General features: G+C 35.8%; 1 protein-coding gene across 1 annotated transcript in view; it reads left to right on the forward strand.

The window, feature by feature from the left end:
* The window catches only part of st8sia4 (ST8 alpha-N-acetyl-neuraminide alpha-2,8-sialyltransferase 4), a 31656-nt gene extending 6855 nt beyond the window's left edge, over positions 1–24801 (forward strand). The window contains exons 2-5 of the mRNA XM_066711270.1: positions 2664–2795; positions 12015–12272; positions 14650–14943; positions 22075–24801. Coding sequence (XP_066567367.1) covers positions 2664–2795; positions 12015–12272; positions 14650–14943; positions 22075–22357 — 967 coding nt within the window. The 3' untranslated portion in view covers positions 22358–24801. The remainder of the gene's footprint in view (positions 1–2663; positions 2796–12014; positions 12273–14649; positions 14944–22074) is intronic.
* The last annotated feature ends 699 nt before the right edge of the window (positions 24802–25500 follow it).

Below are 25500 nucleotides of genomic sequence, written 5' to 3' on the forward strand. Positions count from 1 at the left end.
CAAGATGATTATTAAGAAGTGGAAGGTGAACCAAGACCCACCCTAGATCAGACTGCCCCTCGAAACTAGATGGCCGAGCAAGAGGGAAACTCATCAGAGAGGCTACCAAGAGTCCAATGGCAACTTTAGAAGAGCTACAGGCTTTTATGGCCAAGACTGGCCAAAGTGTGCAAGTGACAACAATGTCCCAAGCTTTCCACAAATCTGTCCTGTATGGTACTCAAGGGAGTACACCTTGAAACCTGTTTGAAGTATACACTAAGGAGATTCTGTAGCCATGTGGCTAGTGTTGTGGTCTGACGAAACTAAAATAGAACCTTTTGGCCTAAATGCAAAGCGTTATGTTTGGCGCATCACCCAAACAACACCATCCCTACTGTGAAGTATGGTGGTGAGAGCATCATGTTATGGGGATGTTTCTCATTGATGGACAAGGGCATGTCTCAGGATAGAAGGGAAAATGAAATGAAATGAAAATGAAAGTTTAGAAAAGTCCTTGAGGAAAACCTGCTGCCAGGGCCGTTGATTTTGTGTCATGCAGTCACCAATGTGAATGCCATTGACCTCCATTGTTTGATAAATTAACTTCACCTTCTTCACATAAACAGGATCAGGGGAATGTATTACTTTATTTTTGAAGATTCGTAGGTATCATCCACTGACACAATTTTGATTTACACCAGAAGAGATGTATCGCGATTCCTGATTGGTCCATGTTACAATGTGACTGTATGTGACAAATTGCAACACTATCTCTCTAAATCGTATATGTGACTTGTCCACAAGATGCCTTCATGTAGATATATATATATACACAGGCAACAAAGTCAGTCTGGATCAACCCCCCTTATATCTTATTCATCGCTTTTCTCAAAAATGGCCCGTTGGATTGCCTAAATGCTGGTATTCAAACAAAAAATATGGAAACTCTCATATATGAAGCAAACACATTATTCCAAGTTACTGTGCAAAAGTAAGTTGATAAAAAAAAATAAAAAAAAATGCACACAACACTCGAGTGCTGTCCTGAACTGTTTTCTGGCACCAGCCCTGATGCCCTCCTCCTCGGTCTTGCTCCTTTTCTCTCCTCAGTCTGTGTGATTGTGATTGTGATTGTGATTTCACTATGTTTCACTACATTACTATAGCAACATGTAAACACTTAGATCTCATTAAGAAGTCGAAGCATAAAAGGTGCATGAAGCTATCTGCATGAATTCAGTCAGTGAATACAATAAATTAAACTCAAGATCATTGGTCAAGGACTTATGCCTTCTATTTTGTAGTGGCTAAAGGAAGCTCAGAATAAATCACAGACACGTACTGGCGACCTACAGCTGCAGACATTTTGTTTGATAATCAAAGAATATCCTTTAACAAATAGAGCTATGTATAGATAGATGAAGTCATAATGAATTACACAATGATTTACTGTAACAAAAAATATGAAATTGGTATAAATAAGTATTTTCAAATTACTCAGCTGGCACCTCATCTTCGACTGTCCTTTTTAGAAAGCAAAAAAAATAAAAAATAAATAAAAATAAATTACAACTTCTATATATGTGTGTGTGTGTGTGTGTGTGCGTGTGTGTGTGGGGGGGGGGTATTTGTAGGAAATGTTGGGAAACCATGGGAGAGGAAAAGTTTGGGGACAAATAAACTGATTTAAGGAAGAATGCAGTAAATCTTGTTTATGCATGAGTTTGGAAAGCAAAATGTGAAATCCATTACCATTTTCACACAGAAATACTAATAAACTCATGCAATTTCCCTGTATAACAGCACAATAAGAGTTGGAATGGAATAAGTTGCTTAAAGCATCTTAGTGTGTGGTGAGGCTATATAACAAGTACAGGATAACAAGACAGATTGATAAACTGATAAAGGATGTTTAGCGTATTAGTCTTCAAAAGCAATGGTATAACATCCAATCCAGACACCCTTGGGAACATTTGTGAAAGGCACTTAGCGCAGATCTCTAAAAATTATATGTCTCTGACAGTTTTCTGCCTTGGTACTCTAAAATACCTGAAAAAACTCAAACATTGATTCAGTTTTCATTTTAATTCTTTGCTGATGGCATACTCCCACTTGCATGTTGAAATGTTTGAAACTGCACTAAAACACAGTATTAAACCACTAATTCCTGCTGGATTTGTTCGGATGTTGAAGACCCCAGCAATCATATTGACCACTGGCTATGACTGGAATATTATAGTTTATTACTATCACTTTTTGTTTCTTTTTCAAACTTGTAAGTAATGTTACGTACCAATTTATTGATTTATTTATTTTCTACATTATTCATTTTATGTGGACCATTTCCAAATCTGCCAAGGTCATACAACAGAATGATATGTATTTCCAGGAAAGATAATGAGAAAAAAAAATCTGGTTAGGGAGAGCTAAACTTGGATTCTTATATTATTTCAGAGCACATCTGTATGTATGAAGGATTGCATGATAACCTTTTGGCCACCCTAAGCAGAATCGGCAAGCTGTGCATTCATATCTGTTGTTCACATACTGAGGGAGCAACAGTGAAGCAGCTGTCCAAAAACGCCAGTATTGTCATACAAGGATCGTGGTTGTTTTGTAAACTGAGGAAAGTTGCAGCTCATGATGAGCCACTAAATTCCTGTTTTGTTATCTTTTTTTAGTGATGGTGAGCTCAGCCCATCCAGACTGATGGTCAATAATTCTGATAAAATCAATGGACCAAGAGGGCCTGCATTTTTTCAGCATTCAGTTGAAGGCTGGAAGGTGAACTCTTCACTGGTAATAGAGATAAGGTAAGCTATACGATCTAATACAATATATTAAAAAGAGAAAGAAAAATCAGGATTGTATTTCCAACAGAATAGGATATGTGTGTTTATAAATGTAAATATTCAAAACTATAACCCCATATTACAGGAAGTTCATGGAATGGATGATGAGGTGTTAATGCTGTTTTGGTGTTACACATGACCTTACACTACACCAGTCAACACAGTACAAGAAACCCTTACCTGTTGCCAAATATACACAGAGATCTGTGTTAAAAATAGTCCAGTTGATTGAATTATAGCAGGGTGCGCTTAAACCTTTCACCGCCACGACATTGACATATATGTTGATTGAGTTCAGTGAAATGCAATCTGTACACTTTTCTCTACTGTTAGTCGGTGTGCAACAATTTTTAAAAAGATACCCTCTGTAAATAAGTATAAATTAATTAACAATATTGAAATGATTTTAAAGGATAACGTGTTTCAAATGAAGGGTGTGAATACTAGAATATTACATGATAAGTCATAAGCAGATTGGACTGGAGCACTGTGAACACTGGAGGGTATGTGGATGACGACGAGCAAAGGGAGAACATCTGAAAGAGCATCTTTGTTATACATCTTTTGGATACCGCTGGGCTGTTCAAATATAAGCAGGCTAGATGTCCTCCTATCCTTAGTACTCACAGATGAAGGTCACTTTAAGAATGTCAGAGCATTGAAACTAAACTTTGCAGTTCATGAAAATAGGTCTACTAGTGCTGCAACAGCTACAGCTTTTGCTATCAAGCACCCTGATAGAAGCATCTTTTCAGGTTCAAAAGTAACCTGATTACAGGGATGATTTTCTCAGACTGGAAGCATAGTAAATCACATGGGAGAGTGGTAGCCACGTAGCTATAATTGTAATTTCAAGAAATGGTTATCTGGTAGTCATCAGCTTGCATGATTCCTCAACGCTGTAAATTTCATCCATAAAAATCAGCCTCTTTGTCATGATAGTTAGTACAAGGTATAGCATGCTGAAAGTGAGCCTGTGAATGCATGAACAAACAGAATGTCTCCATGGCAGGTAACATCTGCTCAGATGAGGGAGTTTTTCAGTTAAAGCAGATTATGAACTGACAGAACATGTGTTACTTATTTTTGCTGATAATAAACACATGCAAGGCAATTGTGTTGTTACAGTTTAGGGAGCACTCCATAATACACTTATTCTCTGAAGTGTTAGTGAAGGCAGCAGGCTGTATGTCCAGCTTGCTAAACATCACCATTGCTTGATAACATCTACATTCTGGCCTCCAGTACATTATGCTCCACTTCGAATGTGGTCTGTGCATTATTCCATGCGTTTTGAATGTTGGTCAGACAATAGCAAGGACGATGGATAGGTGATTTAAGTATCATTGTATGTCACTGACGTTCACCAGTCCCACACACTTTGTTTTCCATTTCTTTTCCTGGAGACACTTGAAGTCAAAAATTTACAACAGCCAACCTCACGTCCAAAATGAGCCTAGTCCATCAATTTCCATGTACTGATGCTGTGACATTGTAGTCTTGCGCTGTACTGGTACCAATACATTTATATTTGCTCCACTCAAAATGGATGCAATTCTACATGGTGTTTTGATTTTAGTTTTTTCTTCCAATTCTAACAAACAGTGTAGTGAGAAATGTTACAATTCCATAAGTATGACTGGGTGAATAGTTGGAAGGGTACTCTTAATAAAGAAAATCATTTGATGAGGAATAATATATAATAATGTAGCTGGTGAAAGATTTTCTTTATACTTTCCTATCCTGTAAAACTAATGGGATTAATTAGTTATTAATTACCATGCATGCTAATCTGTTGAGCATCTTAATCTTTGGATTCATCTGTAGCATTTGATGTTAATTATCTAAATGATCTAAATATGATCTGTAAGTATGCATATTTTACAGAGTAAGATATGTTAGAAGGGCTTCTTTAAGAGAAGAGACTGCAAACTGCAAAGTCTGTAACTGAAACTGATGAGGACAAAATGAAATAGGTCAGTAACTTATTGAAAGGGACAGGTCTGTGACCTTTTTTCAACAAAAAGGGCAAATGGTCTGTAAATGGAATATCTTCACACTGCTAATCTGACAAGTAAAGTAATGACATTATCTAGATCTGTGGGAGATGAGGAAAATGCATGTGTTGCTCTTGTTAATGCTGTCTGTTCATGTTAGAAGCTTGTATGGATAGTTACAGGAAATCAAATGAACTAATCACTAAAGAAAAAGCTTGCCAGCAGTAGTGCAGGGATAAATAGTATTTATGTGTGATTGTAACCTGCTTCCAAGTGTGCTATACAGTTACCTTTTTTCAACTAGGATTACAAAAAAAGGTTACATTTTTAATAGTGAGAACGTAATATTGGAGTTCTCCAGCTTGGCCTAGAAGAAGCTCTACATAGCTGACAGAACTCACATATTTAAACAAATATATCATTTCTGAAAACATAATACGTGTGATGTTTTCAGTATTTTATTTATTTGCATAAGGAAAAGGGATTTTTTTAAGGTATTAACATACTGTGCATAACTGAAGTCATAGGTTTTAAATGCAGACATTTTAAACTATCAAATAACATCATGTCAAGGTACCCTTTCCTGGCAAAAGCAATTACTAGCAGCAGGTACTGTCTAACACAAGCAGCAGGTACTGTCCATCAGAGGAAGCATTCCAAGATGACTGAACTTCACACACCATTAAGTACCAAGTGAAGAGAAGAGCGGTAAAAAGCACTGCTTCTCATCACAGCCAGAGCACTGGTAATAAAAACTGAAATGGCTGCAATCATTCTCTTAATGTTATCAATGTGCATTGACAACAAAATGCAACATAGGAGAAAACTTTCAAATGTAGTCAAATCTAATTGTGTACACCAGGTGGTTATCTCTTGTAATAACCTTTAAGACCTCCCATGCATTTATAAAGTTGCAGTCTGGATTCAAATTTTAGACAAATATAGAATATAATGTTTCAGGCAACCCTAGGTAGAGTGGCATCATGACACAGTGGTTACTGCTGCTGCTAAGTGGGTGGCAGGGTTTCTTCCCATATACCAAAGACATGTTGCTTAGGCTTGGCTACTCCAGATTACCTTCTATTCAAGTGTGTGCAAACTGCTTTGTGATGGACTGGCATCTCGTCCAGGGTGTATCCTTCCTTCTGCCCGGTGTCCACCAGGTTAGGTTGTGGTATTGCATGCTGGAATACCCTGCCATAGTGATGAGATCTCTTTGTATAACTGAGAAGTAAAACTGCCACAAAGGTGAGAGGAAAATGGGTAAATAATAGTAGATTAGAGCATAAACAATCTGAAAATATATAGCTTATATTTCAGAATTTGTTTCCACATAAAAGCAAAAAAAAAACTCACCACTGCCATATTGAATATTACAGCCAATCAGATGTGACTGTAGTCGTCCCTGATAGGTTGATTAGGGCTTTAGGTATTTGAGTACAGTGAGGTATTCCAGCATGCACCACCGGCTCACCATCCTGTATGAAGTGTTTTCTGATAATGGATGGATGAATGAGTAAAACCTTAAGTGCAGGCCTTTTGTGGAAATAGCACATTCATGCTAATTTGATAGAGGACTGTAATGGTATATGTTCTCCAAGATCTCTTTGTAAAATAAAATAAAAGAGTGCACCAAAAATGTTACATCTCTGCCTGCTTGTAAGTATTTTTTTTTTTGGACCAAGGTAGTCAGTGTGCGTTATACAGGGCAAAAGCAGCAAAAAGCACCTTAATCCTCTCAGTCTATTTCCTGATTATTGAGACGTATTACAGAGTCTTAACATAACCTGTATGTGTTTGCCGGTGACTTAAATTCCCCCATCTTGCTCTGTGCTCTGAGGTTATATCTCTCAAAAATGTTCATGCTGTTCATTTGGGCTTTTTGACACACAATGAGTCTTTTGAAGCTGTTCCCACAACGTCTTCTTTCATTTACAGTTTCCTATCTTGTTCATACTGTAATTATCAGACTGAAATATTGTAATCAATGCATTGCAACTGTTAAATGTAATTCAATGACATGGAAGTTGTAGACCTTGAGATGATAGAAAATCCCTAAATAATGGAATAATGGGTCAAAAGAAGATCACTAGACTGTATTACTTATACAGGTATCCTAGTTGTTCACGTTCCTACGTTCAAGCTCCTGCGTAGTAGACTCTAAAGACTGGGGATTATGAAAATGTTTCACATAGACTGGCAGAGGCTTAACATTCAATAAACTCTCTGGCTGTATGACAATGTACAAAGAACTGTTGGAGGAGAAGAGATCAACAGATAAGACTAAGTAGCTCTTTAGACTCTCCGTAGATCAGATGAATTGATCTTAAGTCAGTAAATGCTTTGACACGGTTGATAATGTTTTAGTGGACCGAAATGTATATAGAAGTTAGACAGCAGAAGCATTTTACAGAGGTTCGAGGCAGACATATTTCACACTTCTTTTCTTTAATAATCATTTTCAAGTCGGGCAACTGTTCTATTCTAATGCTATATTTTTCATTTTCAGAAATACTTTTCAGCAGATATTGATACAGAGCTTTGGTGGAATGAGATTAAACTTGAAAAATTTAAGAAATTAAGAGTACATCAATAATAAATGAAATACAAGCATGATATATCATTCCTTTTTTTTTAGGACTACTGACCTTGACAAAATGCTTCTTTTGGTAATAAGTGAAGTAGTTGTGGGTGCAGCAGTTAAATTGTTTTGATGGAGAATAAAGCTTCTCGGTGTTAAAACCAGATGTGAATCACTGACATTGAACCCTTTGATTAAAGGAAGTGTCTGTCTAGCAGCTATGATATTTGGTGGTGAAAAAACATACAAAACCCCCCATGTAATTTCCCTGCTGCTTTCTATGCTATGTTTACAAGCTGGTAAATAGTCAAGACAGTAGTATATTGATTTTACCACAGAAACTTAAATATTTTGACATTCTCTCACATTTTTCTTCTCACGTACCATGTGTACTTAGATCTGAAAAAAATTAATTAGATCAGTCCATAGTGCCCATTCTGGGGTTATAATGTTGATGCTAGGCATTTTGTTACAGTTTCCTCAACTAAAGCCACACCTCCCAAGCTCACCAACTTTGATGAAAATATCTCTTAACCATTTCCTTTGAGAACATGATGTGATCTTGAAAATAACAGCAAGCAACACACTGATTAGATAATGATAAACTTCCGCTATGAGAACCAGAGTTATTTTGTTTCCACTTTTTGCATTTGAATTGCCTCTGTTCAGTACAGTTACATTTGTTAGAATATTCTCATTTTGAATTTAAATATGTAATTAAGCTGGGACCTGTTTTCTGGTGTGTGTTCTTTTGAGAAGATTAATAAGTGTTTGTATGCAGAAAATTGTCAAAACTCGGATATTATCATTCTCCCTATGCATTTCTGTACATTCGTCCAGTTGTCCCTTGAATTGAGCACCAGTATGAATGTCTGCCGTTTAGTGCTTGGGATGAAATGTGGTTTACAAGGTATACTGAGAAAATGACTGAGCTCCCAGACATGATTTAAAAGTCAGCACAGCTCATCATTAACTGGAATCTAGAATCAGTGCAGTGTTTAATCAACATTCCTCATAACCATTCTGATTGTTGCACAATTGTCATTTTGAATAGCTGAAAGGGAAACTGAGTGTGTATTCCTAGAGCAGCAATCAACTTTTACAGCCAAATTACAGCAGAAGCAGAATAACCCCTCGTAAATACATCAAGAGGCTTGATGGAAGTGGAACCAAACAGAGGCCTCATTACATATTGCAGTTAAAAATTAGAATTTTCTAAGACATTTAAAAGCTTGAATTATATTGATTGCGGAAACATATCTACAAATGGTGGGACCTGTTTTTTAGTTTTTATTTGGGTTTTTTCCACTCTGCATGTGGTTAAAGATTTGTATAAGTCACATTGGTGAACAGTGTAACCACAGAGACGTAAACAGTCACAATGTTTAATGGTAAGCACTGCTTATTCCCCAGGAATGAAATGAGTGGAAACTGATTTTTCTCTCGATCAATTGAAGTCATTGAATGCCTTATGGCACAGTGAATTTGAACTCAAATAGGCAGGAGATGGACAAAATAAATACATCTATAAAAGTCTTAGGAAGGTAGAAGCTTTGGATTGATTTATTGTAAGGCATCTGCTACAATTACTGAAGTAAGGCATAATGGGAGAAAATAAGACATTTTGTCAGATAGTATCTTTGTTCAAACACTGACCTCTTGCCAGCAACGCATTATGACACACCAGGCAAGCAATGTGGTTTTGAAAAATAATCAATCATTGGAAAATGTAATTATAGTGTTTCTCAAATCAAGATAAATCTCTGCAGTTAACCTGTTTTAATTTAGGACTTAATTTCTAGCCATAGGTTTTAGTGTTTGTGGTTTTTGCATCATTTTCGGGGTAATGGATTTCAAGCAGGTCCAGATGGCCTTTTGTAGTCCCTTTCTTTGTCCGAATGCATAGAACCCATTTAGATCCTGTGTTTGCTTAGATTAGAAATTGTCATTCACTCTGCTCTCTTCAGTGTGAGCTGAGGAAGCAAGAGGCGACTCACACCCCAAACTATCATTGCCACTCAGTTCAATAATCTGGTTTTATAGACCAAAGAGCTAGTAATACGGATGAAATGTCGTGCTTTCAAATCCAATAATGTTACATATTTTAATAGCAAATTCACAGACATAATTTTCCTATCACATTCACATCATTCAAACATTTTGTCTGGGTAGGTTTCAGTACACCTGAGGGACTCTGAACAGTAAATAGAAAGCTTTCGAAATTTTATATTTCCCATCCTAACTGCCTTAATGTGATCAATAGTTTTCCCGTATGATGCTGTAAATTTCTCTCCGAGACAAATGGGGCACTTATTACACCTGTGTGCACTTAAATAAACCCAACTGGCAGAAGGTACACTATTTGTGGCTAACCCCAGGAATCCCATACATTAACTGCACTAAACAGCTTCTCCTGTTCTCCTGTTTATCCACCCACTGGTATTTATCAAAGCTATTTGCTCAGAGCTCAAATGGATGTTCACCATTGTGCTCTAGAAAGCCGACCTAATAATAGCCTTCCCTTTTTAGGAAGAGACTGGGTTTGTAATTAGTTTGTACACTCGACTCCATGTCATCAGGATAGTGTTTCTTAAAAGCAAATTGAATGCCACTTTGATGCTTTGCCTTTGAAAGTGTTTTTAAACATTAAACAAGCAGCTCAGTATGTCATAATGGCAATTAATACACAAGGGCAGAATATTACTCTCATATTTTAAGGTGATACATCTCCAGAACATTATAATTTCCATGTCATTCCTAAATTTTTGAATGTGAAATACAAATATATACTTTTTGGATTGTTTGCCCATGGGATACATACATACATACATACATACATACATGTGAATATGTTTATATCATACAAAACTAGTAATACACTTAATTTAGAGATCTCATTAATTTAATCTTGCTTCAAATTTGAAATTATGCCCACTAGATAAAAAAAAATTTCAACACCTTTTTTCATTATTAGAAAGTAAATTACATTCATGCAGAAATGATAATTGGCATTGTTCTTATTCTTCAAACAAACCATTTAAGTATCCGAGGAGACAGAACAAAGGAAAACACAGAAACACTATACAAAGGCATTTTGGCATGACAGATTTCTACTTCACTTTAATTGCAAGCCTTGAAGGCATTAACTACAGCCGATGAAACAGAGTAATGATCTCCTAACTAAAAGCTGCGTTAAGATTTTTGATTACAGTTCCAGTGAGCCTGGTGAGGCTGAAATATTATTTTTCTACAAATTAGGAACAAAGAATATATCTGTCATATCTTTTGGGTATCTGTGGATTGTTTTCCCACAGTCTACAATGCATAATCATTACTAAAAAGCAACGAATAATACATGTCAAGGTGAGATATTAAGGATATTTGGATCTATATTGAATAACAGTATGTGGTAAAAGTAAAGGCGGAAATAAGATTAGGGTGATGAGGTGTATGATGGTAACCAAGGGCTCAGGAACAAGTGTTGCAAGGGGTCCATTTCAGTTGCACATCTACAGGGAATTTTGCCTGAGAACATCATTATTGGGATAGAAAATTGTGTACCGTGGACTGGGAAAATGAGATAAATCATAGGAGTTATGAGTATCTCCCACTGAGATTTGCGAACACCTAAATTGAGGAAGAATTCCCATGGGAAATATCCAAAAAGAAATATCACTTTGGCACTTTCAGGAATGTTGCTGTGACAGAACTATCTTTAAAGTCAAAGGAAAACAAGTCTCGGAGGAATGACCTATCATGTTGAATTCTATCCTGATGTCATTTATGGTGCATTTATACAGGGGTAAATTGAGAGCATTTTGTTCCTTGATGAAGTAATGATGGAGAGATCAAAACAAACTTAATATAGTTTCTGTTAAAATTAGCATCAGTTTCATTTTTGCTTTTGACATTTTAACATCTATTTTTGATATGTGCACATTTTAGGAAGAGGAAGTATAAAATGCAAGATGTAATATATTGTTAACTTACTAATGCAGATGCTGTTTCTATTTTTAGTAGGTAATGCTGTAAAATATATGTGAAATGTAAAGTATTCAGACTAAGAATGTTTGAATGCTGTGTCTAGAAACCACAGCATTGTCTTTAATTGAGTTTGGGCATCTATTTAAACCCCTTAGCCTAAGAACAGGAATGGATTGAGAATTAGTGGTTACATGTTCAAATACAAGTAGAAAACAACAGATTTTGATAACTACACATCAGTACAGTGGCCAGTCTCCTCTTTAAAATGCTATACTTATCCAGTACGTTTGCCTGATATTACAGTTGATAAGTGCATCATATTATTCTCACCTGGAGAGAAAGCATAACTTGATTTACCTCATTAGAGTAATGTGTTTCAGTAAAGAAAAATAAATTACATGTCCTCTGGAAAACCAGGGCATCTGCTTAGTTATAGATCACCCAGGCATATCTATGACGTATAAGGTTAGTGGGTAGCAGGATGTACTATGTGTGGCCTGATAAATTACATTATAGATAATGGAAGTTGTCTATATTTTGGTAGGTCACCTGTAAATGTCATGAAAAAAAAACATGAATCAAGTTGTATAACCTAGTTTACTTTTTCTTTTGGAACAGGAAAGATATTCTGCGATTCCTGGATGCAGAAAGAGATGTTTCCGTGGTGAAGAGCAGTTTTAAGCCAGGTGACGTCATTCACTATGTGCTAGACAGACGTCGGACACTCAATATATCACACAATTTACACAGCCTGCTGCCAGAGGTGTCACCAATGAAAAACAGGAGATTCAAAACTTGTGCGGTGGTTGGCAACTCAGGGATCCTTATTAACAGTGGATGTGGAAGAGAAATTGACAGCCATGATTTTGTAATAAGGTAGGTCTTCAAAATTGATCTGTTGCAGTGTGATTCTTTTTCATTTACTTTCCGGTCAGCATTCATAAGCAGATTGACTTTTTATGAAAACAGTCATGCTTTCAGTTACGATTGTATTTAGAACTACAGAACCAATATGAATATTATTCATTTAGAGTCCAAATTTGTGTTGCGTCAACTTTTTAAGTAACTTGACTGTAATTTTTCTTTTCATTGTTGACATCCTGAGTTTAAGATATGAGTGCAATGTTATCCTTTTCAAGCGGTCATTTTACATGTATGTGGGATAATTCCTGTAGGCTGTTGTCTGTGTGATGTTACTCATAACTCCTAGAGCAACACCGTTTTTCCAGCAGATGAGAGCGATACGAACAGACAGTATATCACACCTGTTGCATAAAGCAACACACAGTGATGTATATTGTTAAACGTGATGCATACCTGTTGTTTATGCTTTAAAATGGCTTGGTCATTTAATTGTTTTAATTTTCAGAATGTGTTTTTCTTCAGAGGACAAATAGCAGACAACAAGGCTTCTGTTTGGGGAACTAACCCCCCTGCCAGCACACACACACTGACCTCCAAAAGAGCAGGACAGTTAGATACTTTTGTTGTGTAGAAATGTGGGTTTTATCCTTCCTCCAAATGCAGAAAATTGGCCCAGCTAAAGGTCACTTATATCAAATGCTGCAGTAGATAACCAGTAATTCCATTTGCTGGCATATCCGGTAGGACTGTGCTGACCTTTATACATTTTGATAGAAGTTTATTGGACCATGGTCATGCAGCTTGTTTCATTATCATATAATATATTTACTTACACTATTAGTTAGATGTTAAGACCAATTCCTTGGAGATGCTGCAGATTGACAGAAAAATTACTCTGTTTTCTGTTTGATTTTCTGTTCCCACACATTCAATAGTCCCAAACCACTAGAATACCCAGTTTCTCAGAACGAAATTGACATTTACCACTGTCCAGTGGATTGAAAAGACAAGTCGACTTGCACCATATGTGTATTATCTATGCCCTCATGCTTTATCCCAGGAATATGGATGAATCCTACACAGTGACATCTCATTACAATAACAAGCTCCAGATGACAGGATTATGTCTGTCATTTTTAACATTTAAATATATGTGTAGTTTCCACATTCAAATTAAATTACATTTTTCTGAGTGGGACAAAGAGGACCCTACTGGGATTACAATGGTAAAAACAACACAAACGCAAGCTTTGAAAATCGGCATACCATTGACAACTCTGATTACACAGCAAGGACTCAGTACTTGAACAAAAAGCTAGCAATGCATTGTGGTTATGCATGTGGATAGACAGAAGAGTTCTTACTCAGCCATGTGTTGTTTCATGCCTTTCTTTAAATATTTGTAAGGATTTGGTCTTCCCCAAAGCGTTGCTTATTTAAATGAATTAAAAATCTGTACGTGTTTGTTTCGAGAAAATGCAGTCAGCACATGGTTATCAAAACCATCCCATCAAAGATAATATTCTGTGTACTACTGTCATCAATCCTGCAGATTTGTGAGAATATAAAACTTTCTGTATAATAGTAGCATATGCTTGGTAGTCACAAGTGTGCCCCTTTCTATTGAAGTGTCAGTCTTACAGCCTCACACATACCTCACTTATGTGTTTCTAGACTAAGCTTTATTTAATTTCCTGGATATCTGGCATGTAGGAGAGGTGTAAATTATCTCTACAGTAGCGGTGGCAGAAACAAATCTCACTCATAGTGTGCAATGATATCATAATATCATCTTATAATATATAGTGGTGGGTCACTCCCACTTGTGTAAAAATCAAAAGGGACTTGAAGTGTAATCTCGGTGTCTGCCTACCACGTCTTGCATGTAAGCGAGCTATAAAAAGGAACAAGACACCAGGAAAGCTAAGAATAACTCTATCACTCCTTTCTTTGCACCTGTTTCAGGGCTACCAACCCCAAACACAATGAGCAGAATAATACAGTATTCCATTCATATCTGTGCATTTCAACATTAGCTTTAAAATCATTCACCTAGAAAATGTAAATCGACTACATTTTGAGATAAATAATGTTATGTTTTATGTGAATGTCCGAGTCTCAATAGAAATGTTTAGGGCTGAAAGATTAGTGCCTTTCACGAATGTTAATCTCTACCATTAGGGCACAATTGACTTACTTTGACTTCTATAAATCTGTGAAGACAGTCACATAACTATGCATAATAATGACTTATATTTACATTTAATGCAATGAAGAGTCAAAGCAATTTATCTTCATGAAATTGGTTGATTCCCCCACCCCCCGGACTGATGAATATTTATAAAATAATGCTTTGTGTTAACCTTTCTCCTTCTTTGTTTCTGACCAGATGTAATTTGGCCCCGCTAGCAGAGTTTTCAGAGGATGTGGGATTGAGATCTGACTTCATCACCATGAATCCTTCTGTTATACAGAGAGCATTCGGAGGATTTAAAAACGAGACTGACAGAGAGAAATTTGTCCGACGGCTGACTATGCTTAATGACAGTGTTCTCTGGATCCCTGCCTTCATGGTGAAAGGAGGAGAAAAGCATGTGGAGTGTGTTAATGAGCTGATCCTAAAAAATAAATTAAAAGTGAGAACTGCCTATCCATCACTAAGACTCATCCATGCTGTGAGAGGGTAAGTAGTTGAATTTAGAAAAGAAAAAAAATGTGTCCTTGGATACTGAAATACATGTCGGTTGAAAGGTTTGCCAACATCGCTTTCAGTAATGATGTTTGAAAGTAAAAGAAGATAACCATTAGCACAGTGCTATTGTAAGGCAGATTCACAATGAGAAGATGGGAGGCAAATATATTCGGTGTTTTTTGGGGTGTGAGTGTGTGTGTGATTAAAACATACTATTCCATTCTGGAACCTTTGTTCTTCTATTCTACACTGTTTTTGTATATTTATTTAATTTTATTTAATTTTAGAACATATAGACATTTTAACAATTAGGGCCATTTTATGCTATGATATTTCAGTACACAATTGGCTGTAAAGATGACAGTATTTGTTAGGGAACATTTTGTGTGTTGTTATTTGCCCTTCAAGCTCTCATTTATGCACTGGTAGAAATAATAAGAAATACAATTCAGTTATCAGATCTGTTTGTAGTCAGCTAATCTGAAGCAGTTCTTTCTGGTATAATACAATTTTGATTACTTTCATAATGAACTTTCAATGCCACAAATACTTAAATGTAAGATTATTTTAACATGAACATGAACAAAACTATTCAATCAATTTCAACTATTCCACAGTTGAATATGAAAACATTAAGAAACTAAGTCTAATTAGATGTCTACATTTCTCATTTGATTCCATATTCATTGTCTACATTATCACATCATAGAGGTCAGTTTTCCTGTATCCATATTAATTCTGCCTAAAGTACAGAAAGTGTATCCATGGACCCTGATTTAGTAAGATCTTGAAGAATGTGTTATTTTATATAATCATGGCCTGCCCCCTTTCTGTCAAACTCATACTTTTGTGAGTAGTACACATTCAAGTTATTTTTGTCTTAATCAATATTTCATGGACATTTAAAGTTAGAAAAAATACATTTTAAAACATTGTATATTGTTATATTGGAGTTTTCATATTCGGAATACAAAAATATCGCTTATTTCATCATGTTCTTTAGTTAAAATGGATAATGTGCATAAAGTACTTGAATAACGTATCATGATACAGATTGGCAGATTTTCTTTTTTATTCTACTGTCATGCCTCAGATTGTATTAATTCATGTGTGAAATGGTATGTTTTATTCCTTCTCAGGAAACTTATTTCATCAGAAATTATGAGATTCTTACACTTTAAGTTCAGTCATTTTCTGCTTCTGCAGTCATTTTGTAAAAACAGTCGAATGTTCTTTTACATACTTGAACTCAAAGCCCCCAAAAAAGTTTATAAATCTATATTTAATAGACCACATTCTATGCTGTGTTAATACATTCATAATAAGCTTTTTTCCTAGTCTTTGACCTAATACCTAAACATGAAAGACAAAATTATTATATTATGACCAACCCCCGTTGAATCACTGGTTAGATTTGAGAAAACACAAAGGCTAAGCTGAGAAAAAAAAAAATGCTATTTTCTATTATTAACAATATATTATACTAACACTTATCACCAGCACATTTATACTGGTAGACGTATCTCTGTGGCATTTGTATAAAATTCAATCAATTAACTCTTCATGTATGCCAAAAATGAATTAGAGGTCACTTTTTTTTTGTCACCATGTCTTGAGTCTTCAATTTTAGGAAACCACCCTTATATGTGCTTTTACAACTGTGTAATTGACATTTATAACTTATCAATTACAATTTAGATTAGAAATGACTGAAATACAATTTTATCCACAGTTAGGTCACCCGTTGCTAGATTACCTGTAGGAACCCAACCAATGACAGACTGAGGATCCTTCGCCCGACTCCCACCCTGTCTCTGTGGCACCCTGATAATTCGGTTTTATTAGTGGAGTGAGTTTCTCAACTACAGTCAGCAAGACAACAGCCTGGATTTAACCTAGTCATTCCCAGGCTATAGAATTCACTCTTCACTAAAGCTTCCACATCTGTGAGCTTTTTGAAAACCCCTGTTGCTTAGTATTTCATCGCAGGTGTATGTGATGTTTGATGTACTGGAATGGGATTTGTTTTTCTTCAGAGTTGAGCAGGTTCATTAAATTAAACAATTTAAATCATCATTATTATCTACATCTAAGGTTTAGAGCATCATAAATGTGCTCTGTACACGTGTCTGTCAACCTGTTTGTAAGTTGAGCCATTGTTTTGACTGTATTTAGTAGCACGAGATCAACTACACAAAGATTTGTCTCAAACAGCATCGCAGCTGTCATGGCAACCCACAAGCGAAACAGATGTTGCTGTAAATTGTACAAACTATGAGTGAGTCTTAAACCTGGAAGCATTGTCAAGAGCACAGCTTTAGATTGAGGAAAGTTTTATCCCTGTACGTTTTGGGCCAGGAACATCTGTATTGAAGACATGTAGACATTAGTATGTGTTATGTTCTAGTTATTTCCAAATCCCTAATGTTTTCTTATTTTTAGTTGTTGAAACCTGTGTTTGTGTTGAACAGATGTTAAACAATACATATATTGGCACATAAAAGAAAGCTGCAATCAACTGACTCAGCTGCAGTCCAATCTGTGAAATCATCATGGCAGGTCTGTGAGGCAATATGGGTGATATGAGTCTCATGAATTTAAAAGACTTTTTGGAATACAATCGAGTGTGCACTTTTCTTGTTGTCGTTGCATTGGGTTCGTTAAAAAAGGTGTGTGTAGCAGACATAGAGAGGGTCCAGAGGTTTTTTTGAATGCCATTTTCTTCAGAGATTATTTTCTTCTTCTAAAACAGATCTTTTTGCCCATGAATAACGAATGCCAAAGCCTGATCACTAAATGATTAATGTAGACCTACCAGTTTAGAAGCAAGTTGTCTTTCGCTGTCAAAATGCTGTTGCTGTGGCTGTAGTGCTTTCTGCCAGGAAGTATTTAGTAAACAATGACACATTTCATTAACAGAAGTTCTGGAAGTGAAAGTGAAATTTCACAGTCATGCTTGTTGATTTGATATGAGAGATGCTGCTTAAAGGTCAGTTGAGCAGTAGTTGTTGAAAACATAATTATCAACAAAAAGCACTCTGTTTTTCAAAGTTACGCCTTTGAGATATACTGTTCAGCTGTCTTTTTAGTTACTCCTCAAAATGTGTATTCTTAAAATAGTGTTTACTACAACATCTGGCCAATCCAGAGCATCCAACAGAGAAGTGTGTTTCCAAGTACAGAGCTAATTAAGAAGACAGATGACCTGTTTATGAACCTGAAATATCTCTGAACAGCATGGTGTAGACACATCTCCTCTGTAAAGAAAATTGATCTTCAGTGATAACAGATACATCTCTTTAGCTCAGAATGGTTTTGGTTCTTGTAGAGAATGTTTTTGACTTACAAATCACCTCACTCGTAGCACTTCCAAGCTCATTTTCACAACACAAGAGAATTGCATCTGAAGCTGCTGAGAAAGAAAAGGGTGATATTGATTTTAATGCTCAGGACAACTTGCATGTAGCTACAGTACTCCATAAAGACATAAAGAAAACTTTTAAAATAAGGTACTACTGTATTTAATTAGTAGTAGATTATATTATTATTATTCCAGTATGCCATTAGTTGAGTGACAAATAAGATTTGACTCAAGGATATAGTGTAAATAAATTCACAATTTTCCAATGCTTCTCTAAAACCTAAGTAAGAATTCTAAATAAAATACACGGCCATCCTATTTCAAGCTATGAACAACGGTCTAAAAAGTGATGTATTTGCTCATTTAGGTATAGAAAAACAGACAAAACCAGTCAACATTAGGATATCCTTGGTCCTGGGGAATGGGTCCCGTTCATGTTGTTTAAAAAGATTGTGCCGACCTTAGTCACAGAGCTTTCGATATATTGGTGCTACATCACTGACCTTTTCTTTTTTTGGTTTTGTATTACTCTGTTTCCTGGGAGAAAAAGGCCACAGCAGTGCTCAATTACATATATTGCTGAACAAAGCCAACATAACCCTTAGTTTTGTTACAAAATCCATCTGATTTAGTACCCAAATCTCTGATTAGCTGGATGGCACTTGAAAAACGGACTATATAGTCATGTTGTAAATATTTTAAACGATTTAATGTATAAAGTGTTTTCATTAGCTAGAGTGAAGAATCATCTGTCAAAGAAAAGCTACCATACCATCTAGTATTGGAATTTTAATTTGCTGCTGGATCAAAGTTGTTATTAGTTCGAGGTCTTGGTTCATTATTCTAATTAAAGTGCTACACAAACTTAATGTGGATAATAAAGAGTAAATGTCTGCTGAGGAGAAAAATACGAAACCTGTGGGAATCCTGCGTAGCAGAATTATAATGTGTCATTTTCAGTGCATGTTTTTGAAATCCGCCAATATGACATCAATTTGTTCCTGCAAAACTGTGCTAGACAAAGCATACAATTTTGTATTTTTCTTTTTCTGTTTAGCATGACAGTAGGATTATTTATTTAGTTTCAAAAAACATTTCGAAATTTCAATCCCCCAGCCAATTTAAATAGAGTACTTAGTTTTCCATTAGGTTGGTCTGTAAAAGAAAACAAAAAAACAAACACAGATTTCTCAAGTACACACATAGAGGCTCAAAACATGATTACGAAATAGGACAGAGGTCTGCTATTGCCTGTCTCCTGACGTTAATTCCAATGTAATGCAATGGGATGAGTTTGACGTATATGAAAAGGGCCAACAGCATAGACTCTGAGATGGATAGGGCTGAATAGACAACTGCTAACAAAAAGTTGTGTAACAAAAAGCCATGGAAAGTGGTCCATTTCCTGATTTTGGAAATCGCTGATCCCTTGTTGTTCATGCGTATGTATGGGTAAGAACAGTCTTTACTAATTAAGGCAGAAATTGATTCAGTTAAGCAAATGAGCCGACAAAGCAGAAACAAAGTTGGAGACCCACGGCCTAGAATATTTGCAGCTGTAGCATGTTCTCTGTTGCATTTCGTTTTGAGGAGGTACTCCCATTTCAAAATAAATCAATAGTTTATCCCTAATTCCTTTCCTACTTAGTTGCATTTCAGTAAGATTATTCTGAACGCCCGGTATATCTACGTAGTGTATAACAAGAAAAGGTCACTTTCTGCTGGACAGTACTATACACTGCCTGTTCAAGCTGATTATTTTATTAATAATTTTCTCAGTGTGAGTGTATTACATGTCCAGACACCCATCATCTACAGACATCTTCACATAAGCTGCCAGGAAATGTATGCATGCTATCGGTTCTTCTGAAGTAGTAATTTTCTTTCTCTTGGGTTCAGTACAGTTATTTATTTGCTTTTCATCTGTGAATAAAGAAGTCAATTTCCCTTCTTGAAGTGGAAGAAAATGGCATTTATACAAGTAAATTTCACTGCACAGGAACAATATTCAGGCGCAGTAAGAAATGAATGCATGTATGCTGTCTGATTAAAGTATGATGTCATTTTGAACAGCATTTCCCTTTTGAAGGAACGGGTCAATATATTATCCCTCAGCATAACTTACCAGACAGTTTTCCAGACTCATCACTTTTAATACAATATTAATTGATCATTTACATCCTAAGGTATTAAAACAAAGAGCACATAGCATTTGCTGAATCTATTTCAATTGCAAGGAAGGCTAATTAAGTATTGACTGCACTGGGCCACTGTTTTTTACCAAAAGGTTATTGACAAGAGAAGAAAATAGGTGTAGTGGTCTACTTAAACTATGTCATTAAAGTCAATTAAATTAATCGTTGTTGCTGTAATAAAAATAATAATAATGGAAACATTTATTATAATAATAATTGATATTGTACTCAGACGTGTGACCAATTTCTTAAGTGAACTACACAACACCAGCAATAAAAAGCATAACGCCAGTATTGTCTACCATTTAAATGTCAAGCAGAAAAATATAGATTCCTCCAAGACAAATATGATAACAGTATGAAAGTGATCGTAAAATCAAAGGATCCCTGTCCAGACATAAGCCTCTGCTTGCTCAAGCACTCTAACAAGGTGAATAATGGAAGCCGCAGGGAGAAAGCTGAAGAGCCATGTCTTCAGAAGATAGTGACTGTGCCCTGCAGGGTAGACGAGAGTGCTATTAAGGTCACTGTGTGCTAATCACTGTGCAGCATACCAAATAGTACCGGTTTGTAAAACCAAACGACTATTGGTCAGAATTATTGAAAATGTTCCGGATTTCTGTTAGAACATTTCGTGGGTGGCTGTCTAGACAGGTGCCATTAACTAAAACTAATCAATGTGTGCTGTAATTAGTTAGCAACGTGATTATTTTTTTATTTATTTTTTGGCTTTGCTTTGCTTCTCTGCACATAACAGCTTTTAGTTCTGGATTATTATTGATAATGTTTAATTAAATGCTTACAAAATAATTTGAAAATGGTATGGTGTAGTACTCCTTAAAGATCTGTTTAGATTTTTTACATTAGAAGCTAAATTCTATATATTTGACTATATTCTCCACTTCTCATTTCACTTGGATTACATTTCACCTGATTGATAGCACTTCACCCTTCCCTATTATTTCATGAGTAAGTTAAGCAGAAATGGGGCACAGATAAGCCAAGAGCTAAAAAACAATCGAATGACTGTGATTGTGATGTTAATGCTAGTGAAAATATTTAAATATTTTCAGGTTGAGGCATGTTTACTACTTAATACTTCATTTCAGTATTTACTTATAACAGTATTTTAATTTTCTTTTTTTTTTTACACACTGCAACCAAAAATGATCAAAGCCCAGGTAGAATGGTTATGTTTGTACATTTGTTCCAGTTTCCTATTCTTGAAATAATAGAGATGCTCTTGATTTAATTTACCTGGTGGGAAATTAATAAAAAATATGAAGTGAAAGAATCCATGAACAATGCAAGTGTCTGGGACGATTAAATCAAATTGTTTCTAAATTAATTAAATCCTGACTGTTTTTTTTTTCCATTGTTCTTGTTTTTTTGTTTTTTTAACAATGCTGTTAGATTTTGCACAGAGCTTAATTCAATAAAAAGAAAGTAAATGTCCTAAATGAAAATGCAGAAGGCATGCAATTTGTCTTAATGATTATGGGATATGAACCTTTACCATGTGTGTCTGTATTATCAAATTCATAAATGTATTTGCTTGTTTTACAGGTACTGGCTGACCAACAAAATTAACATCAAGCGTCCCAGCACCGGACTTCTAATGTACACTTTGGCCACGCGCTTCTGTGACGAGATCCACCTGTATGGTTTCTGGCCTTTCCCAAAAGATACAAAAGGGCGATTAGTGAAATATCACTACTATGATGAACTTAAATACAGATATTTCTCTAATGCCAGTCCGCATAGAATGCCATTGGAGTTTAAAACTTTAAAGACATTACACAACAAAGGCGCTCTCAAATTGACAACTTCTACATGTGCACAGCCTTGAAGCTACAGACTCTGTTTGGCCCCAGCAGAGGCTTATAGTTACATCGGTATGGGATCGGAAGGTTTAAATTAGTAATTGCCATGATAATGTAGAAAAGGACGCCACAGGGGACAGCACGGAAAGCTGAAGGGATTAAGAAATGCAGTAAATGAATGTACAAACATTGAGTGCCAAGTTGTTGTGGAACACAAAACATGTGTATATCAATTTTAAAGCTCTGAATTCCAAAAATAGGAGTTGTGTGTGATTGAACCGAACTACGGGAGTTAAGGTGTCGCAGTAGGGCTGATTGTCAAAAGGAAAGAAACCTGAAAAAGACGGCTTGGTAGTTGTCACTTTGCTCAGAGCTTATGAACAGTAATGGCCACAGATCTTCAGAAGGAGGTCAGAAGATACGCTGTCAGCCAGCAATCAGCTACAGTATAAAGTTGTCTTGTTATGAATAGTGGCAGGATCAGAATTTCTGGCGAACTAAACATGTGTGGTTGTGGCAGGGGATTTACAGCCGTGGCCCCCAGAGATTGATTGGTGTGGCATGCTTGTCACTGAAAGGGAAGTTGATAAAACAAAGCTGCTCAAGCCCTTTCTTTCCTTAATGCACCATAGCTATGCACATCCATAAACCTGTCAAGGAGTTTATCAGCTGTGACAGCTTGGTGTGATAAAACCTCGGAGGAAGTCGCAGGTCAGGAAGTTTTAGTCATGCTCAATAAAGATTTTATAGACACTGGGAAAACATTTGAGATGTTTTTAAATCAGAGTAGGTGCCCTTAATTTTGGTACCAAAGATTCCACTTGCTGTTCTATTACGGACCTTACTTTAAAATAAACTACTGTGTGAAAATTTAGTACTGTACTGTTGTGCTAATTAGAAGCCTCAGGGCTAAATTATTTTTCTATTTGTATTTGTTGGAGGTAATTGATAAACAGCCAGCTGTCTGTTTCTCAGTTAAACAGATGTTGTCAGACTGGGAATGCTGCTTATTTAATTACAAACCTCTTTCCTCGTGTCATTGTTACAATATCTAGTTCTCTATTCTGGACATCTCGCTTTTTGTGAAAGTAAAGGATTCTTATACTGTGTGAATTGGACTTAAATGAGGACTTAAAGGAAGAGAAACCTCTTGAAAATTGATATGAAAATGATCAGTATGTTTGTGTTTGAAATCAGCATATGAAATTCTGTGGTATCTTAAGGCAAAGAATTGCAAATAAACCACATGCACTTGACATTTAGTTTTAGGTATATGTTCTACTTTAGGGGGAATATGAAATTGAAGAATGTGTTTCCTAATATCATAGTGGCCTATCCCGGCTTGAGAATATCACCATTTTAAACAAAACAATGATTATTGGTTAGACCTACCGTTTTCATAGTGCGGCAATTTATAATATTGCATTCAAAAATGGGGTTTCCATGTGCAGAGAACATTTACATGAAACATCTCACCAGGAAATGAAGTGGTGATCAGCTGACATCTCGTTCAGATGAAAGCAGTAACAGGAGCGCTGGCTATAAGGCTGTGATTAGTGTAATTGTTTCATTACATATCCTTAGCAGTGAATAATTTGTCAACTCATTTATACTTATATTTCAACTAATAAATGAAAACAACAAACTCAGGAGTACATAATGAAATTCACCCACCCAGGCCTTGTCGTTAGCCTTGGTTAGAAACGAGCGGAAAGATAGACGTCTGGATTGGGAATAGTGGGAATTTGGCCTTTAGTTCAGGAGATTGAACTTCCATACATCCTCTGAGAAAGCACGTTCTCAATTCCACGTGAAGTGCAGGTTTCCATGTGAAAATGTGTGTTTTTGCCCGTGTTTTGTATCATTCTGAAAATGTATCCTATCCTCCTCTGTGGTAGGTTTTGTTTGCTTTGGCCACAAACCTGCTTCTCTTGAGCTGCTCTCCCAAATGTTTCGTGTGAAATAACCACACATGGAAACTCCATCTATGATGCTGTGCCACAGGCAGTGCGACTTATAATGTATGATGTTACTGTTTCATCGTTGGCTTTAAGCCTTTTTTCATTGGATTTGTGATCTCATTTTTTTTATCTGACAGACGAAGAATGGATCGTTTTGTTTTACTGTACAACTGTTTCTGTTTTGTTGAGTGTGATATGTATATACACACATCTGTGATATATATGGCTATTGTGATTGGTATGTAAATAGTATTTGTATAGGAAAACTAAATACCGACTTTAAGGTGCTGAATGTTGGTGGGTTTTTATTGTTTTAAAAATATTTGATACTAATTGTTTTACTATGTGTACAGCTGTAAATATCAGTTTTAAACTTTTTTTTGTACATTTCATGTCAAAGTTAATATTTCTATGTATCAGTGAAAAATGCATTTGAAAACCTGAATAAAACATTGTTCTCTTTACAAGTATACTCATTATCATCCTATTTACTGTATATTCTGTTTCAGTGTATTGTTTGATGTGATCAGAGTTAAATGTGTCTTATATGACAGAATGAAAAAATATTGAAAATCAGCCAACAATTTCCCTACCTTATTTGATCTTTTCAACAGAAACTGGTAAATAAACTATTATTTGCAAATGGAAAAAAAAACATTCCCTCTAATTCACAATATCAGTTCTTGATTGAAGATACTAAAAAGTTTTGCTTATAGTATGGAGCTATATATTTTAAGCTCAAATACATACCTCCTTCAAATTACACTAATAAAATACATTAATTATAGCTTAACAAGATAATCAAAATTAAAATTAAAAAGCCTGTTTAATATATACACTACTTTAGCCCCCCCCACCCCACACACACACACAAACATACACATTTTGAAATAGGGGGGTGGGGGAATACAAAATCTCAGAAAATATTGACAATGATGACATATTCTGGAACCAGACAGTCTACTGATCATAACAGGACTATTCACATTTTGGTAGAAGCAACACACACCCGTAGAGAGCTCAACATGTCAAGATGGAAAACTGTTTACAGTGTACTAAGACATGACGATTTTACATAATTGGATCTGAACTTCTCTGTGTTTGATGGAATATCAAATAATATATACTGGATTTATCATTAGGTTGTTCTGAACAAAACAAGCCTATTTGCAAAGAAATCTGTGATCTGTGACCATCTGAATGAGACC

This window comes from Amia ocellicauda, chromosome 8 (genome assembly GCF_036373705.1).
Source record: "Amia ocellicauda isolate fAmiCal2 chromosome 8, fAmiCal2.hap1, whole genome shotgun sequence".
NCBI classification, from domain to species: domain Eukaryota; kingdom Metazoa; phylum Chordata; class Actinopteri; order Amiiformes; family Amiidae; genus Amia; species Amia ocellicauda.